Source organism: Paralichthys olivaceus, chromosome 20 (assembly GCF_024713975.1).
Source record: "Paralichthys olivaceus isolate ysfri-2021 chromosome 20, ASM2471397v2, whole genome shotgun sequence".
NCBI classification, from domain to species: Eukaryota; Metazoa; Chordata; class Actinopteri; order Pleuronectiformes; family Paralichthyidae; genus Paralichthys; species Paralichthys olivaceus.
The window spans coordinates 14,542,501-14,562,127 of record NC_091112.1 but is presented as its reverse complement, the minus strand read 5'-3'; the positions used below and the strand labels follow the sequence as shown (position 1 = coordinate 14,562,127).

The window sequence follows — 19,627 nt, the reverse complement described above, 5'->3', positions numbered from 1 at the left end:
GTTAATGGAAACACAAGGCGTTCAACATGGAGGCCCTTTCATATCACACAGTGGACTGGTGACCTGCTGCTGTGCCAACAGCCCGCTGGTGTTCCTGGGGTTGACGTCACGGGCCACCTGACGCGCACACTCAAGGCTGCGTCAAGCTGGCGTCTGGGAAGCCCTGCGCAGGAACGCCTTCAAAGTAAAAGCACCAACAGTGTACGTCGTATAGCGTTCCAGTTTCCTCACTGACTGAAAGCAGATGCCATGACCTATGGCCATGACACATTAGTAAAATTTGTACGAATTTGTTGCACTGTCCAAAAGTACATATTTGATAAGATTTACTGCGTATTTACCTATAATGCTACTTTACTGTAAAGTTGTGAAGTGTAAAGTAAATAATAATAATTCATTAAATAATAATCATCGTTATAAAAAACGTTTCGACACATAATGATTATTGATATACGACTAGCTTGTACAAAATTACTCATTTGATTTTAATGATTTGAAAATGTGCTACAATTAAGATTATAATTATATAAGCTTGTGCAAAACGACTCAAATAGTTGTATTATTATCATTATTATTATTAGAAGTAATAGTTATTATACTACATCATCATTTTATTGTATCTTTATCTATCTATCTATCTATCTGTTTGAATCTACTTACGGGGATTAATAAAGTATTTCTGATATATCTATCTATCTATCTATCTATATATAGATATATTTATATATATAGAGAGAGAGAGAGGGAAATGAAAGAGAGATAGAAAGTCTTTTTTTATATGTGTACATTTTTAGAACTTGTATGTATATTTTGTGGTCAATAATAGCCACAGATAACACGTAAGGGTTTTTACTGGGTACTGGATGATTCTCAGCCTTTTACAGACAGAGCTCTTTGTTTTCTGACAGTGGAATACTTTTATTCTGAAGGCGGACTGATCTTGTTCTGGTGGACCGTGGTTGTTATGATGGAGCTGCCTCACACAAGGAGGAGGGCAGACTTTTATTTTTCTCCGCAGACGAGCACAGTTGAGCACAAAAACAAACTTGAACCAGACGAGCTGTGGGTCAACACACGCGCCTGTGTGCTCGCTTGAAGCAGTGACGCTGAAAACGTGAAGCTGAAGAGATTTCTTTTTCTTTTTGTTGGAAAAAAAGGGGAAGGGCTCTGCCAAGAAAAAAAAACAACCATTTAGAAATTAAGTTGTCGGTCAGTGAGTGCGCATTTTACGCACAGGGCGCACCATGAAACTTTGAGATGTGCGGGCTCGCCTCTGTTGTTGTTGTTCGTGGTTCAGGTTTGACCTCCTGTGTTGGTGTCAGCTCTTCAGGACTCACTGAGACCATGTGTCGTGGTTAAGAAACTTAGACGCGCACTAAAAGCCAAGAGAAGGAACGCCTGAGGCAGCATGGGGGCCAAGCAGAGCAGCCCCGTAATCAATAGCAGAACTCGGGCTTATTCTAGCTCCGATCTCCCATCCAGCAACTCCAGCAGCGGGGATAGGATCGCGGGGTTCAGGTACATGACTGGACCCGATGGCCCCAGGATCCAGTACACTGGTGGAGGGCCCACCAGCTCCGGGCTCAGCATACCAGCCGGCGGCAGGTCGGGGTCGCACGTACTCAATCAGAGTCTGGATGGCACCGATGGGGACGATGAGGGCCAGCTGCCTCCCGAGGGCCACAGGCTGCTTATAGGCTCCTTACCGGCTCACCTGTCCCCTCACCTGTTGGGAGGTAAGACTCGATGCAAATTCAGAATATGCACAAATTCATGCATACAACTCACGACCGTTGTGATATTCTTGTTAGTATGCCACATTTAATGTCCCTGGGGTGCACTCACAGTGAGTAGAGTTTTATTCTGTCTCCACAAGTATGAATACTGACTTCATTTCTTGCTCTTATCTCAAATAACTCCTATTTGTACTGTGTCATGTGGGAGAGCTGTAATTCCAGGTCTTTATTCTGTCAGAGTGGACATGTTTCTTCATGTTTGCTTCCATATGTTTACGGCACTCCTACACGATACCATAAAATCTACACTTGGTACGGTCTGCTTGGTGTTTTTCCATGACACATGATATCTGGAATATTGTAATAGCTGTGTGATGACTGAGCCCTTTGTTTTTGCACTTTTACTTTTATTGTAGCCACAGGTGGCTGTACTGTACTGCGCTGCTTTTTATGCAGTCTTTATTCTACTTCTTCTTTGTCTTGTAAACTGGTCTGTTTTTCAATCCAGCTGTGAGAGAAGAGTGCATAATGTAGGTCAGCAGATAAGAGCTTCCTGCTGGTTACACATTGCCTGACACACACACGTCTGCACACACACATGCACTCAAACTTCCTGAACCCACAACTCTAGCAGTTTCACAACTGGTGTGTCGTCTCTAGACCAGACCACAACAATACACGGCTCAAATGAACACAACAGGAACGTTAGACCCATCTAACGTTCCTCATTCCTGACAGACGAAAGCTCCAGGACTAAAGACCTATAGTGTAATTATGTTTTCCTGTATACTTATACTTACTCGCTGTTGGGTCTCTTGGAAATAACACAGTTTCCTCATCTCACATCTTAATATGCTCAACAAGGATGCAGCTAAATTTAATTCCCAGCTTCTTCAGTTTATCAGCATCGGCAACTTCCTCAATGAGGATGACTCATCGTTACTAATCTCATCAAGAACCTTTGCTCATTAGATCCATGTGATTTGGACTGGAGGGGCCTGACATTATGTCCACAGGCTCCTTCCATTTTCTCACCTCCCCCGTGCAAACACATGATAAAAACATGAGTTTCACAGCAGTCACAGAGATAATGACTGCCTGCATCCAGGACACATTTGTTGTCTTTTTCCTGGCTGCGGTGTTATAACATTAAACAGGGGGTTAGCTTATCTGAAGTCAAGCATCTCCTGGCCTATTAATCTTTGTGCAGCTGAGGCGTGAGCAGGGTTGGGCAGGCTTTCTACTGTATATGTGGGTCAAATTAGGAATTATTAATGTTAAACATTATCTAAGATATTAATTCACAAACACTGTGCAATAAATATGAAGCCACTTCAGCTTGACAGTAAGATTGTAATGAGTAATGATCCCAAAAGATTGTTTGATTAGGTAAGCAGATTGTTACAGATTGTTTATAACAGATAGAGGGAGCATGCAGGTGTTGTCTTAAAGATCCAGCTCATGCAGACAGTCCCACGCCCTCTCCTGTGTACATATCAATAAAAGGTTATGAGACAGACGTTGGCACATCTGGGTCCTCATGTTCTTGTCTTTGTGTTGTTTTTTTTTCCTGCCAGGCTTCCACTGCCCCGTCTGCTCCAAGTTTATGGAGTCGAATGAAATAGAGAAGCACCTGCTCATGTGTTTCAGCAAAACGCGCCTCGCCTACAACAGTAAGTGATCAGGTCTGAAAGAGCAGGAAGGCATGGGTGATACTGAGAGCGGAAGCAGATGGTGTTTGTTTGTAGCCACATAAACCTATTACATTCCTTCATTCCTAAGTTTACTGGTTAATTTTTGCTTAAAAATAGACAACATGTGAAACTGGACAATGACAATGCTAAGAAAGCTAAGATCAGACTATAATTTCCACTGGGGAAGAAGTAACATTAGCAACACAGCAAGATTCTCCATTAAAGCTCGGGTTGGCAATCCTGAAAAAGCTACAAGAGCAAGGTACAATTTGAAAAACACAACCAACATATCCCACCCCTTCCCATTAGGTTTATATTTACAACACCCATGTATAATTTACTACATTAATTTGAACACTGCTTTTTAACAATGTGCATGATACAGAATTTATTGTAGTTATTTATTCATTGTTTTTTAGGTAATTCACTAATAACACATCCTTTTCTATAATTATATATAATCATCATAGTTTTTTTAATCTTAATCTGAAAGGTAGCTTTTAACTTCAGTTGTCAGATAAATGTAATGGAGTAGAAGAAACACTGCTTGCCTCTGTGAATGTAATGGAGTGGAAGAATAAGGACATACTGGTTGTGTAGTAATCAAGTACAAGTACTAAAATGTTCTGTACTTGTCAAAATACCATGCCATATTGTTTTTATATTTGGTTGTAATTATGAATTAATTTTTATTTTGTATCAATTAATTTTGGGATTGGCTTTTGTGAAAAGTCAATATGAAGAAATGCACCTGCTTGAGGATTGTATACAAAACAGCATGAAAAGAAAGCAAATGCAGCCATGTGATGCAGCTGCACAGCCCTGCAGACTGTGTGTACACCTGTACTGTGCACACCCACATGTGCACACACAGGAAAGACAAACACATCTTGTCTGTAGGCATATAGTTATTTCTACATGCACTTTCTGCATGTGGATACTTCCTGACCTCTACTTTTTTTAATGTATAAAAACAAGAGTAGATTTTTGTTCCCATTTTAAGTGTTGATTCATGTGCAGAGACGTGCACACACACACATGCACACGCACAGCTTTCAGCTCACACCAACCCACAGCAGCATGCATTTTGCTGATCGACACCGAATATATACATGCAGCTGGTGTCTTCGCTTATCACGTGCAAACAGATGTGCCAAACGTATACAACCGTGGCTTTATCCTTCAACTACAGATATTTTCAGAGTACATTTTTCCTCCTTGACAGAATTCATTTCAAAAAGGAATCATAAAGTCTTAGTGAGTCAATCGCCTCAGGTGTTGACAGAAGGGCCAGTGACAGAACATGCAGATTAACATGTGACATTGAAAGGAAAACTTTGAGCAAATGTTCTCGGTTCTTATCTGATCAGAGGTGAAGATTTGAAACATCTGTGCCCAGATGAGAGCTGACATTCTGGTACCAAATACTAAACTGGTGGTTAGGCAGGATTCAGTGCCTGGACTGAGCCTCTGATACGGGGTTTGGTGTGCGAGACAGCTTCTTGCTCAGTTTGTCTCTGTATTGTTTTTCTCAGAGGACATCCTGTCCAGAGACTCTGGGGAATGTGCCATCTGTTTAGAAGAGCTGGAGCAGGGAGACACCATTGCCAGACTGCCCTGCCTCTGTATCTACCATAAAGGGTAACAAACACACACACACAAAGTGCATGAGTAAACACATTTAATCATCTCATTAAAATCTTGGCAAGAAAGCAAATAATAGCATATTTCCAAAATCACATTAAACTAGAACATTACTAGAACTATTAATTCTACAATGCATTGTATGGGGGTTTAGTTGAAATTCTACTCAACGTGCTGACCTGTTTGTCTCCCAGCAAACAAAGGATGAAATCTTTTTTTTACAGAAATCACAAAAATATGAATAAACCAAATGAACAGGTCTTAGATAATAGTAAGAAGAAGGCTTCTCTGGACACTGGTGAATGGAGGGACACAAATCCAGTGGGTTGATTGTTAGTTTTAAACGTTAGAATTATTACAATAACAGAGAAAGTCTATATATAAAATATACCTGAATAAAAGTGAAAAAATAATTTTTGTCTGACTCACTGTAGGTTATTTCTTTTTTTGAAATACTTATCCAAGAGTTAGATGAGAAGATTGTCATATCTGTACTTAAAATATAAAACTACAATCATCTTTAAATCATTTATCTGAAAACATTATTTAAAGTTACACTTAAGCTTAATGTTTAAAGGGAAATTCACAGAACATTTTTAATTCATTCATTATCTACTCACCACGATGCCGATGGAGGGGTGGGTGAAGTGTTTTGTGGACTAAAACACTTCACCCACCCCTGGAGTCTTAGGGGTAAACAGTGTTGCAGCTGAATCAGATACAGTGAAAGTAACCGGCGACTTATACTTCAGAAAACTCAAACACTTCACCTGCCCCCACCATCAGGATAGTGGTGAGTGGATAATGAGGGAATTTTAATTTCCTCTGAAGTATCCCTTTAAAGTCCCTCTGATCACATGAGACAACTTGTCCTGCTCTTCTTGTTTCAGGTGTATAGATGAGTGGTTCCAGGTGAATCGCTCGTGTCCGGAACATCCTGCCGACTAGGAGCTGCAGGAGTACAGTTTCAAACAGCTGTACATCTATGTGGCCCAACGCGTGGCTCCAACCTCATCCCAACACTGTCCGTTTGAGCCGAGCATCAGCTCCTCAGGGATTGTTAGTCCTTATTGTGTGCCATTTTTCATATTGCCTCACGGAACCGTGATGAACTTGATTGACTTTGGATATTTTTCTCTCGACGTCCATGTGTGACGTTCAAAGAATGAACCACTGGTGGAGTCATGTTTCCATTAATATGTGAACGTTCCTAATGCCACCTGCTGGCCTAAAGAGGGGCCATGCAGCTGAACTGTTTAGCTGAGCGGGATGTGTCATACAACAGAGGACTTGAATAACCATCATGGTGGAAGAGCCTCTGTTCAGCAGAGATCTGGGTCAGTGCCTGTTCAAAGACTCGATCAGATGGCTGAAGGCCGATTGTTGTGCAATGTGAAAAACAGCCATAGAGAATTAAAGAAATGCCAATATCAGCTTTAAGGGATGATTACAGTGTTGATTGTAGCTAGGAAATTATTTCATTGCAAAATTGGCTATCACTACTGTCTGTTAAACAATCATGTGCCCTAGACCAAATAGTCTAACATAGTGGGACTCTGTTAATCATTTGGCTGTTCAGAACCACAGTAATGTGATTTTGTTGTGAAATTAAGGTTAGGTTAAGACATATATAACGATGATTCACACTCTCTCTAAGGAGTGCCATAATATGCTGCTATGTCATAGACTGGAAAGTTTTCCTTTAACCTTTGAACGTTGGTTCATTGTATTTTGTATTTGTACTGTAATGGATTGCACAACAATAAATGTTTTGTTCTTGTGTCTCTTTCCTGTAGAATAACTATTTTGTACCTAGGGTTATATGGTAACTATATAATGTTACATCCGCCGAGGAGGTTATGTTTTTGTCTGAATGTTTTCACAATTACGCAAAAACTACTGGGTGGATTACCACAAAACTTGGTGGAAGGAAGTGGTACGGGTAAGGCAAGACACTTTTTATTTTGGTTCAGGATCATGATTTTTTTTTTCCCTCTTTTTCTTAAACGTGCATTGGGGAGTTTTGCAACATCTTTGTTGATTACTCAGAGAATAATTCACGGATCTTAATGAAAAAAAACGGACTGATATTTATGGGTTTCTGCAAATCCCAATGAAAATCCAGATCAAGTGAATTTAAATGTGGTTTCATAAGGGGACTGTCGGGCCTTGGCGGAGGTTTGTGCTCTCTGAGTGCCATTCTAATTAAAATGATCTCCATTCCATTAATCAGTGTATGGCATTTGCACTTCTGTCTGATACGAAAACACAAGGTGATAGTTAAGATGGGGATTTAATCAATAAAAATTTTTTTTTTATATATTTAATGTTCACAGAATGAATGGATAATTCATACAAAAAGCAGACATGGGCTTGAAACTGGATTGTATGAAGTTAATAGTCTGATGTCATCATTGGTAAAATCATTTTCAGTATTAGAATCCCAAAAACACGAATGATTCCCCAAGTAGAGACCAGCCAAGAGAAGTGAACACAAGTCATTTCTCCCTGTGGGTGGGCATGCCAAGACATGGATCCAGTCATCTGAGTGTTGGATCTGTTTGTTGTTAAATGTGCAGTCAGAAGAAATGCCATCCTGAGGTTTTGCAGAAGTAATACTTCTGTATTTCATTATATGTAAGGGTCACAGCGGTTTGTTTTGTTCCTTGTAAAACAATTTAGAAGATAACACTGAAGGAGAACTAGTTGAAAAGAGCGGAGTCTTCACACAGAATTCACTTCCTTAAATAATGTACATCGACAGAGCGAAGATGCGTTTTTTAAGGTCAAATCTTTAAGTGTTCTGAGGTGTTCTTTTCTTTTTTCTTTGTTAGTTATAAAACCATAAACCTCAATTCATTTATAATGCGTAACACGCACTTCTTTAAACCAATTTAGCAGAGTGGATTGTTGGGTATTATGTTTTTCTAAGTATCCACCAGCTCATATGGTTAATCACTGACTGCATTTTGTATTTTCAAATGTTTTAATATTGTCTATCGCTGCAATCACAACAAAAACCCAGAACGTGTGCACGTACAGTGACGTACCCACGTCGCTGTCGCGCGTTAGTGACGTGGTGTAAGTGCGATAACGTAGCACTGACGGAAAAGATAAAATAAAAACCAAACTGGGATCTCACTGGTTTACTTCCTCATATACACGCATCCCTTTCTGTTCTGAGGTAAGATGAGTGTCGCTTTGTTGTTTTACTTCATTTCCACCCGGTGGTGTTTCTTTCTTCTCCATATTCAGACTTTCCCCGGTTAGCCACTTTAAGCTAGTTAGCTCGCTGCTATCTACAAGGCTAACTGCTCGTGCTCGCTCACACTCCTGAGCTGAAATCCTGGTTTTGCTGCTCGTCGTTGGTCACATACCTCTCAGTCAGTGTGAAGACAAACTCACACGTGTTGTTTTTCAGCTGGGTGATCGATCGGAGTCAAGATGTCGTACATGCTCCCTCATCTCCACAATGGCTGGCAGGTCGACCAAGCCATCCTGTCCGAGGAGGACCGAGTCCTCGTCATCCGCTTCGGACACGACTGGGACCCGACGTGCATGAAAATGGACGAGGTTCTGTACAGCATCGCAGAAAAGGTCTGAGCTCTTACTGTGCACAGTTTGATGTAGGATATTAGCATTAGCTTGGGTTAGCGTCTCGACATGATCAACAGCACCACCTGCTGGTCTGCTGGAACACATCACCTGAGCGTGGTCAGGTCAGCGTGAACGTAAACATGAGACTTTCAGAGACAACACATGAAACCAAACCTCTGGTCAGTCATTCCCCGAACCACTCTGCACTCACTGAAACCGGATGCTAGATGCATAGACCAAATATACAACCTTTCTAAGTTCTAACCAACAGTTTACAGAGTTGATATCGCTGTTAAATAGCAACAGATGGAAAGTAGTTCACATCAGAATCTAGAGTCTGATCGATTTATCAGTTGGCTGATGAAACAGATGTATTGACATTCATGACATTGATGTCAATACTTGTCAAAGAAACCGACTGATGGAAATATTAACATTTGTTTCATTTTACATGGTTTAAATTCGGTTTTCCTTTTTTAATGAATTTGGGTTTCCACTGGGAGACTCCTAAACAGTTAAACATTGTATTGGAAATTAAGGCCTTGAAATGTCTTAAATATAGTGAAATATTACAGTGTAGATCTATAATACCTTCATTCTTAATGATGTTAAGGTCTTAGTGTTAGGTTTGTCTTAGTGTGTTGCAGTTCATCAGATACCAGCACACTGTAAAAAAGAAAAACACAACCAATATGGAACTGATAATCTACAAACACGTTCACAATTTATCACCGTACACTTCAGAAAAGTCTCCAATTTAACTTGTTGAAACCTGCAGAAACCCTGTATGAAGTAAGTTCATGGTTAAACTACAGTGGCATCACATTTTTTATGCCTTAGTATTGCTCTCCGCCACCAAAAATCCATATCGGTCAGTCTCTATGATGATCACAAACTGTTGTTGTAGTAATAACATAACTTTATGCTCAAACAGCTGCCGACACTCTGTTTTTCTATTACCAGCACTATTGGAACTCCACTCTGAGTTATACATTTTTAATATCCTTGTCTATTGCAGCGTCTCCAACTGTTGCAAAATTAATCAACTTAAAGGAATGGGTGCCTGTAAAATCCACATACGCTGTGGAGCGTTCAGAACTAACAGGAGCATAAAAGATTATGAGAGCACAGTTTTACTTGACAATCGAATCGATGTGCACGTGACCAGAAAACCGTGTGAGGCTCCTTCTCTTGGATGCTATAGATTTTCTCTAGTGCTCATTTTATATTAGCTGCTAAAGGATACTAAGATTTAACACCATTTTCATCAGTGCGATCGCTGCTCTTGGCAGTTTACTGCTGATTTTACAACTAAGATCCCCATTACTGGATACTATGCTGATGTCTCTTGCTCTCTGTCAGCAGTTTATAACCCGATTCCAGTTCATGATGCTCAAAGATAATAAAGCTGCCAAAAAGCTCACTTATTGAACTCATTTCAAGATTTAACATATGCAAGTGTGTAAGCATATTTAAACTTGCCTAGTTTTAAAATCAATTCACTGGAATAGTGAGTAAAAAACTCTTTGCTGTCAGCAAAGCTCACTGTCATAATATATTGATATGTGTCCTGACAGGTTAAGAATTTTGCCGTCATTTACCTGGTGGACATCACAGAAGTTCCCGACTTCAACAAGATGTACGAGTTGTACGACCCCTGCACTGTCATGTTCTTCTTCAGGTAGGACACTAACTGTCTAGACTGCATAGCATCAATCCATATCATTATTATTACTTAAATTCTCATGATATTGTTATGGTCTGTCCTCAGGAACAAACACATCATGATAGATTTGGGCACCGGTAACAACAACAAGATCAACTGGACAATGGAGGACAAGCAGGAGATGATAGACATTGTTGAAACCGTGTACCGAGGAGCAAGAAAAGGACGAGGTCTGGTGGTGTCTCCGAAGGATTATTCTACAAAATACAGATATTGATTTTTGTTTTTCACTTACTTCTTTTTTAAGATGTTTTTTTCTTCCGATACATTTTGTGACACAACACAGAGACATGTTACAGAAGTCAGAGACCTTTTTGTTTTCACCAGCAAAACAAGACTCTTCTTCATGCTCATGGTTGTGTGACATTGTGCCATGTATGTTTTTTGTGTGTGTGTATGTAGATAAACATTTTATTCAGTTTATTCAAATTAAGTTGTCGACTTATTTCTGTGAAACAAGTGCTGAAGAAACCAGACCTCTATTCGAATGTTGTAATAAATATGGACATTTAGAGAAAGTAATGTTTGTAGGTTTTTGCTGTTTCAGAGCATTTTATTGAAACTGTTGCATAAATATGGATCAAATCATCTAATTGAAGAGAAAATGGCTCAACAAACTGAGTAAATGTGACTTAATTATTTGGAAAAGATTATTCCATATTCATCTGGGAAGAAATAACAAGCCTTTTTGTTAAGAAATATGTGGTACAACAGAATAAGTTTAACGTCTATGTTTTGATGATGTGCAGAGAGGGTGCAGTGCCCTATAATCTCCATCAGGTGGAGTCAGAGATGTTCAGGTCTGCTGTACAGATTGAGATGATCTAACCCAGCACTGAGTGATCTATCAAAACTACAATGTTGGACGTGTACACCCACACACAAAGAATTCTAGTCTCATTCTAAATTATTCTCAACCTCTAATGCCACAAAAATTCGGTATGAATGGGTTTAAGAAAGTGAAAACAATAATTTACTATAAATTAGAGCCATAAATAAGAGTAATGGATCAACAGCATTGCCAAGGTGTTGCATGATGGGTACTTTACAGGTATATGTTCAAGGTTGTGGCACTTGTGTATCACTGTAACACAAGCTCTTTTATGAGTGAAGGTATAATATTTGAAAACCTGTGGATTATTATTCTACAGCACAGGATAGATATAAATACCCTACACACACAGAGAGAACTATAACAATAGTAATTTCACAGTAATTACTGGGTATTATGCAGACACTGCAGGGAAACATCCACATGGCTGGGCTAACTGTTTATGGCTGTGATGTCCTATGGGAAGAAACAATTCTTGTTTCTGCTAGTTTTGGCGCTCAGTGCTGCGCAGCGCCTGCCAGAAGGGAGAAATCCACACAACCATTGGCCATGATGCGAAGTGTCTGTGACGAACAGAGGACGTCCACTGTAGTGTTTGTCTCTGAGGGGTCTCACAGTGACAGCAGGTGTGTGAGTTTCCATTTAAGAGCTGGAGATTTCCTCGCTCGATTTAACATGTTTTTTTTTCTCACTGTGACCATCACTGAAGTTTAGGAGCTATTATTATGTGGATGAATCCCAATGTGTGTTTTCTAAGTCCACAATGTCTACACAAAACAGCAGCAATCCCTGCGGACCACTCCTCAGTGGGGCGATAACAGAGCAGGATAATTATTACAGGCCTTCAGTCTTGCTTGTTTTGTTTCCCCAACAGTTTTCATCATCTGCACACAGCCCTGACCGAAGTTATCCATCAGTAGGAGAGTGATGTGAAACCTAAGAGAAGTGAACAGAGCAGAGAAAAGAAGAACAAGGAGAAAATAGAGGGAGAGGGAGTTGTTGAGAACGAGAGAAATATCAGTGGATGAGTCTCATTAATATCCCTTAACCGTCAGCTCAGTCTCTTACAGATTCTCATAATCACACAGCACACTGCGCGGGAGACACGGTCCAATTTGTTGAGTGATAAATGAGGTGAAAGGAGACAAATTCTGACTCTCTCTGAATTTTGTGAGTGTGTTTGGACCAAAGACAGGGAGGGATCCTCTCCAGAGTAAATAGTCTGACCTCCCCACCTCTCCTGAGTGAGACAAGTCAGGAGACACTTGGGGTAAGACCTCCAGTCTCAGAGTGTGTGTGTGTGTGTGTGCATTGTTTGTGTCCTGTGTCCGTGTGTGTTCTCTTGGACAACCCACTGAACTGTACATCCTCGGTGTTGACATGTCTCCTGAAGCCCCTACTCGACTCTCAGCTTCCCACCGTCCGGTTGTAACTGCAGAAACCAACACTCTGACCACACTTGGCTGCTCCAGAGTAAAAAGAGAAACACACAATCTTTAAACTATTAGTTTTTCAGGAACCATAAGAATGCTGTGTTTTTAGGTTGCGTGCCATTCATTCTTTTTAAAAATATAATTGTATGAAAGCTGGAGCCTGACCATGACCTCGATGCGCCAATGAATATATTTACTGTTCAAAATAAACTAATTTCCTCATCTTTGTGTGTTTGTCGACTACGCTGAGGACCCATATACATCCCCTCCAGGCCTCCCATGTCCTTTCCACTTAGATTAACCTACAGACTGGCATGCTTTCGTCTGGCCTATCCCTGCAGGGCCTATGCACAGCGTCACTGTGCCATTGGCCTCATATGGAGCGCTGGGGCCAAAGGCTGCATCCATTGGTCCATTATAATTCACATTATCATGCATTGTTGTTCCCTATTACTGTTAATCAGCTCAGCCCCGGGGGGGGGAAGGAGAGGTCTGGACAACGAAGGGTTACTGGGAAACCCCCGGTCTAGACACATATGGATACATGGCGGGATGTTGCGTACAGCGTGTTTGTGTGTGGATGTTAGACAGGCAGAGGGAGGAGGAGTTGTTCCTCCTATGGACTATATGGGAAATATACACACCCAGCAATGACAGTGAATTAATCCGGGATCTGTTTTCAACTGATAGCGTGTAAGTGGATCTACACAAAGAGGGTGTAGTGTGCAGGCCGTGAGGATCATCTGGGTACCAGGGGGATGACATCCTGGCATCCCACCATCTTTCTCTTTCTTTCTCTGCCTCCCTCCCTCCCTCCTCCTTTTCTTGTCTGTCACTGTCCATGTGGATGCCCAATGCGGGGGGAAGGGTGAGCGGCGACAGTCGCCAATTTCTGGGACACCCCCACCCCTGCAGCTTCCCCTGTTGGCACCATTAAAGCCGTTCCCTTTTACCCAGTAACCGTGCCTCACTCAGCTGTGCTTCAGTTCTCCTTTCGAGCCAGTGGCTTTAGAAAATCAGCATCCAAGTCAGCTTGGATCATCATCATCATCCTCCTCATCATCATGAGTAAATCACTCATGGAGGTGAAAGGAAAACACCCAGGTTCACCTAAAACCCTCTTAAGGATCCTACATCACATATTGCATGTACTTATGTTTATGCATGGTGGCCTTCTCAACATTTTAAATTGAATTTTAATAAGATGAAGAAGTAAATTATTTACACGCAAAATACATACACCTTCCCCTCACTGTAACTACAGCTGGTTGTACTGTGGAAGTACAGTGAATCTAAATCCCTGGAAATCCCTAGAAAGTTTTTCCTTGACCTCTCATCTTCTACCTTTGGTGTTACAATTTTTTTATCATTGTACTGCCTAGGCACCAAATTATTTTAATTAACCACTAGAATGGGACACAGAGCGCACACCACCACCAAGGCCCGTCAGTCCAGTTAAATTCAATCAAGCTGAACAAATTTGCACACACCCATAGACAACCATCCATCTATTATCTTTTGAGGGTCCCTGGGGGAGCGGGAGTCAATCATTCCTTAAAAACGCCAGAATTCTTCCATCAAGATCCATGAATCATTCCATCGGAAATCGGTGAAAACGTCCAAAAACGTCCTATCGCACAATATTGAAGAAAGAGATAAAAATGTCCTGGATCTGCACTCTGCTCCGGGTCCAAACCGAAATTGAATGGGTTTTTTCCTGACCCATACCACATCCGTCCATCAAGTTTTGTGGAAATCCATTCAGTTGTTTTGGGGTAAACATACTGACAAACAAACACATTTGCAAACAGCAAAAGCCAAATATTACAGAAAATTCAAGAAAAATGTCCTTCAACTTCCACATCCCACAAACTCCAGCTCTCCTCTCTGGTTATATCACATCCTCTTTGCATAACCAGTAATCATCATCATCATCATATTGCATCAGTGCCATATCCATTCTCGAGCAGTGTTGTTTTACTCCTTCAGGTCTTTGTCGCAGCAAATGGGACCCAGTGGGCACCCATGGAGGATGTGGTCCACGGTCTGAGGAGTCTCGCCACAGAGACACTGAGAATCAGTGTTGATTCCCCGTTTCTGTAGATTGTGCCTACTTTCACTCCTGCTCTTTGCTCTGCAGTCTTACTTCCGGATTTCCGTAGAGTGGATGGCTGCGATCAGTTAGTTGTTTGTCAGTTTTCATGATTGTTTTTCATCGGATGTGGGGCGATGAGATACTTTCGACCCATATAAGTCTGGAAGAGGAGCTGCTTTATATAACCGGTGAGAGCTTTCAAACCTCATCTCCCTGCTGACGGTTTTCATTCCCTAAATCCTTCAAAGGGAATACAGACCGGGAGACCTGATGGAGAAACAGGAGGAGATAGTTCTGTGTTGTATACATATCCTGAGATGGTGAGCGACAGCTTATCTCCAAACTGCCTCTGAAACAAGATTCTATTTATTCATCTGATTTGTTTATTTCCTCTTCTGAAATCAGTTGTGGGCTTTAGAGTAGGTTTCAGTTTTGGCCCCATGGGGGAGTTACTCACAGTAAATGAACTATTGCCTACAGGTTGGTGGAGATTAACAAGAGCAGATGTTTCATACTGATAATATGCTGAAACACACACACACACACACACACACACACACACACACACCCACACTGTGTGTCATTAAACAACTCGCAGCCTGCCTCCTCTCGTAGATGCTGACACACTTAGCAGCCGGGTGTTATTTGGCTTTAATTCCCTTCTCTTCCCATTTTGCGTCTGCTTTTTACCCCACTCAGGGACCTGTGACTAAATGGATTTGCATCTTTCACTCTCATCCTGCATTTATTCCCGACGGGCTGTCATCCCTCCATCTGTAGCGAAACGAGGGGTCTATTTGACTTAGCTGCAACAGATACCAGTACAGAGGCAGGAGGCGTGCTGCTGACGCAGATGTACTGTGCTCATCACGCCGAACAAACACACATGGATCACATTCACCTCCATTCATGGCAGAAGGCCCCATTCAGAAGAATCAGGCCCAATTAGCACCTGCCCTGTACTCGCAGGCAGAACAGGAGGTGTGACGCTGAGAAGTGCTCCAGCTGAACCAACACACACACACACACACACACACACACACACACACACACACACGCACGCACGCACACAAACACACACAAACACACAAACACACACACACACACATCTCCATGACTTCAAAGGCCATTACATTGATTTCCTGGTTTCTACTTACCTATTCATTATAAAAAAACCTTAACCTAAACCTAACCTTAAAACTTGTCCTCACTTACAGGGACATGTTTTTTGGATTTTTTTTAAAGATAAACTAAAGATATGATCTGCAGTTGTCAGACAGGAGTTAATGGTAAATACAGTCTGTCCCTATCTGTTTAAACTGATTGTCTGGGTAGCTAACTCATTTAATCAGTTAGCTCTCTAGGATAGAGCTGATCCAAGATGTCCCGGATTACAAAGTGACATATCCCAGATGATCAAATTCAGGCAGAAAGAACACTGTGTATGATATCTGCTTTCTATCGTCTGGTGTGGTTAAAAAACATCTAGGATTTCAGAGAGGTATAATATTTTGATCTAATGTGTAAAACAGATAAGTCTCAGAAGTGAAAATTGCAAAAAATGTCCTAGATTACTTGAATTCAGCCATGTCCCACCCACTAACAAGGAGGAAGAACACTTTGGGAGCTGTTATATCCAACCCTACTCTCCATGGTAGAAATGCATTGTGGTTAATGCATATCTCTGATTTTGCTCATTTTCCATAACACTGTTGGTATTATATGCAAAATCACATCGATTGAGTACTTTAAATAAGCTGAAAAGACAGAAGTACTCAAAAGGGCAGGGATAAATCTACTGAAATATATGAAGGATTGTTAAGGATATTAAGAAGCTGCATGAAAGGAAGTGTAGTATCAAGTGTTTTTGGAACTAGGGCCATATGAGGGATTGATTCTGACCACTTTATGTCTTTCACAAGTCCTTCAGTTGTCACAGTCAATAATTTAGACTTTTAATAGAAGCTGGACATCGATAAGGAATCGTCCATTTCTGATTTCAACACATATGAAGCTTTTTGTTTGTTTACATTTTGCATAATCGATCAATATTTCACTTGCTGTGAGCTCAGCAGCACTTAACCTGAATTGATTGTAAAATGACATGTGATCAAACTCCACACGAGCACAGTGGATGGTCATGCAGTCATTCGAGGACGGGGCAGTTTAGCTAAATTTCCTCTTGAGCAAGTTGTCTTCAAAGTAAAACATCGACATTATGTTGCTGTAATGGTTATATTAAGCTGAATTACAGAGCTTTTATTCTGAAAGATTCTGACCTTGGGACAGACGATGTGTTGTTTAACAGAACTCTGAAATAGACGACATGCAATGTATAAAAAATAACAGCAGTTCAATAAATAATGTAATTGAACTGTAATAAAGCAAATTCAGTTTCATTTTATAAAAAGCATTGACTATAAAGTCTTCAGTGCAGATACACCAGGTAGGATGAACACAGAGCTTTACTCTGCATGTGAACACAACATCCAGCGCACAACCAATTAAAAGTGACAGTATTTTGTAAAACTGTTTGAGGAGGAGGAGACAAGGAATAATTCTGAAGTAGCTCCGGAGCATTAACACAGGACAAGAGAACATGTATTAGGGTTATGTTATGTGACTGTATTAATAAACTGATGCACATGCTGTTTATTTAACAAGCTGAACAACTTAAAGCACCCTGTACTTTGATTAGTGTTACATTATGCATTTGCACATCATTAATATGAGTGTTTATTTATGGGTTTTAAACCCTGTGAAGAAATAACAGCTAAAATATAACTTATCGTGTGCCATTGGGCTCATCGGCAAAAACATGTTTGTATTTGCTTTCAAAAGCCCAAAAGCTTCATTTCTTATCACACCATCCCCATCACCCTCTCTCCTTCTCTCTCTCCATCGTCATCCCTCCTCCTTCTTCCTCCGTGTTCACTGTTTCCTAATCTCTGCTCCTCTGTCGCTACATCATCATCTCTCTCCCCCTCTCCCTCTCCTCCGGTTCCAGCCACTGTCCCTCTACCTGTCTGCCTGTGCTGATACACCCCCCCCCTTCTGCCTCTGTCAATGTATTTTGCCCTTATAAGGAGAGAGCACAGGCAGACTGTACTAACCGCGTAAGCTCAGCGGGGGTGTTGCAGGGGCACGTCGAGTGGATGGTAGGGATGGGGGTGGTGGGGAAATTGGGTGTCAAGCCACCACACTTCTGTCAGTGACTCCAAATAAGATGACAGAAATAGGTACATGGGGGGAGGAAGAGGAGGAGGACGAGAGGCTCCCTGGAGAGGGAGGCTTGTGGGGAGAGAGGCAGGTAAATGTATCTGTGAGCAGGGGGAGGCTGTGTGCGCTATACCAGCTCGAGGCAATGTCACTATTCCAGCAACACTTACCTTCCAAGTTGTTCCACAGTGATTACATGCACAGCTCTCCCTCTTCCCAGTCCTGACTCTGAGAGTCTGCTTGATGCCAGCTCACCGGCTGCCCACATGCTCATCGATATAGAAGCATTTAGTTGCTGAGAGTCATGGAGGGAGAGTGTGGGTAGCTCAGTACGGACGTCTGTAGTGCAACGTGACTGGTCCAGGCCTCAGATGTTCCGATGAAAGGAGAATGACGCCCTTTGAATGGGTGAACCTATAAGAACAACATGCACATGCAGTAAGTTTGTTTTTTTTTGATGGGTGCAGGAGCAAAAAAATATCAGAAGATCTGCACACTTAAAGGTTCCCGCTAGGATTTTTATTGCTGTAGTGACATTTCGAGCACAAAGCTTCTCCTTAGTTAAGATCAAATATCTCTGATAAATACAGATTAGCCACAATCCAATGGTTGATCCACGTTAACCAACACATGATCACAACAATGATCAGCAATGGAAAATACATATCATAGTATATATTTTAATAAATAAGCACAAAATAGAGTGAACAGGGGTGAGCTGACCTAGGTTACATAAGTAAATCAGGAAAAATCAATAAATAAAAATCATATATACATAAAGACTGGATATACCACAGAATACAATGGGACGTACAGAGAAGCATGATGGAGGAAGATACATCATTTTTTTATCCATCTATCCATTATCTATACCGATTAGTCTTGAGGGTCGCAGGCCTAACTAACATTTGGCAAGAGGCTGGGTACACTCTGGACTAATCTCCAGCGTATCACAGGGCCAACATATAGAGACAACCATTCCCACAGCTACCGGCAATTCAGAGTCTCTGATTAACCCAACACCAAACTGCATGTCTTTGTGGGAGGAAGCCAGAGAAACCAGAGAAACAGACACAGGGAGAACATGCAAACTTCATACCTGGCCAAACTGGGATTCAAACCAGGAAAACTTTTTCTGTGAGGCGACAGATACATCACAGAAATTGTAATCAAAGTTTTCATTTGAACCTTGAACCTTCTTCCTTCAGCGTCTTCCTACAAAGACATGCAGATTGGGGTTAGGTCAATTGGTGGCTGGAGACAAGAAAGAACCTATGTATCACTTTAAGCCTCTGATCTGGAATCCATTTTTTTTTTAAACATTGTGAGAACAGACATTTTCACTAATTTCCAAGGGGATAATTAAAAACAAGAAACTGATATATTAAGGAGACTGATATCTATGTGGGAAATGTTAACAATATGTATAGCGAATGCAGATTTCCACATTTGTTCCATCACAAGTTAAGAATGAACATCAAATGAATTCGAGTGAGCCTAACACCTCTTCCTCCTTCTTACAAATGAAGAGGAAAATATCAAATAAATCATGTTCTCTCAAAAGATTCAAGACCAAAACATGAATTCTGTTCAATTCTTTATTGTGTCATTCTTTGACCAAAGACTGTAAAATGGGGCATTTTTATGTTTA

At 41.1% G+C, this 19,627-nt stretch overlaps 2 protein-coding genes across 2 annotated transcripts; both read left to right on the top strand.

Moving 5' to 3' along the window:
* Positions 1 to 934: 934 nt before the first annotated feature.
* Positions 935 to 6,854, top strand: LOC109631512 (E3 ubiquitin-protein ligase ZNRF2-like). Its single transcript, XM_020090340.2, has 4 exons — positions 935 to 1,736; positions 3,314 to 3,409; positions 4,966 to 5,071; positions 5,965 to 6,854. The coding sequence occupies exons 1-4, from the start codon at positions 1,409 to 1,411 to the stop codon at positions 6,020 to 6,022; spliced, it is 588 nt and encodes a 195-aa protein (XP_019945899.1). The 5' UTR covers positions 935 to 1,408; the 3' UTR covers positions 6,023 to 6,854.
* Positions 6,855 to 8,114: 1,260 nt separating this feature from the next.
* On the top strand, positions 8,115 to 10,915 carry txnl4a (thioredoxin-like 4A). The gene is made up of 4 exons (XM_020090383.2): positions 8,115 to 8,258; positions 8,496 to 8,671; positions 10,249 to 10,352; positions 10,443 to 10,915. The coding sequence occupies exons 2-4, from the start codon at positions 8,519 to 8,521 to the stop codon at positions 10,612 to 10,614; spliced, it is 429 nt and encodes a 142-aa protein (XP_019945942.1). The 5' UTR covers positions 8,115 to 8,258; positions 8,496 to 8,518; the 3' UTR covers positions 10,615 to 10,915.
* The last annotated feature ends 8,712 nt before the right edge of the window (positions 10,916 to 19,627 follow it).

Excerpts from the sequence above, each read along its gene's own strand:
- txnl4a (XM_020090383.2), top strand. The coding sequence starts at position 8,519 with ATGTCGTACATGCTCCCTCATCTCCACAATGGCTGGCAGGTCGACCAA. Across the intron at positions 8,672-10,248 it reads TGTACAGCATCGCAGAAAAG|GTTAAGAATTTTGCCGTCAT; the intron begins GTCTGAGCTCTT and ends GTGTCCTGACAG. Across the intron at positions 10,353-10,442 it reads ACTGTCATGTTCTTCTTCAG|GAACAAACACATCATGATAG; the intron begins GTAGGACACTAA and ends GTCTGTCCTCAG.
- LOC109631512 (XM_020090340.2), top strand. The coding sequence starts at position 1,409 with ATGGGGGCCAAGCAGAGCAGCCCCGTAATCAATAGCAGAACTCGGGCT. Across the intron at positions 1,737-3,313 it reads GTCCCCTCACCTGTTGGGAG|GCTTCCACTGCCCCGTCTGC; the intron begins GTAAGACTCGAT and ends TTTTCCTGCCAG. Across the intron at positions 5,072-5,964 it reads CTCTGTATCTACCATAAAGG|GTGTATAGATGAGTGGTTCC; the intron begins GTAACAAACACA and ends TTCTTGTTTCAG.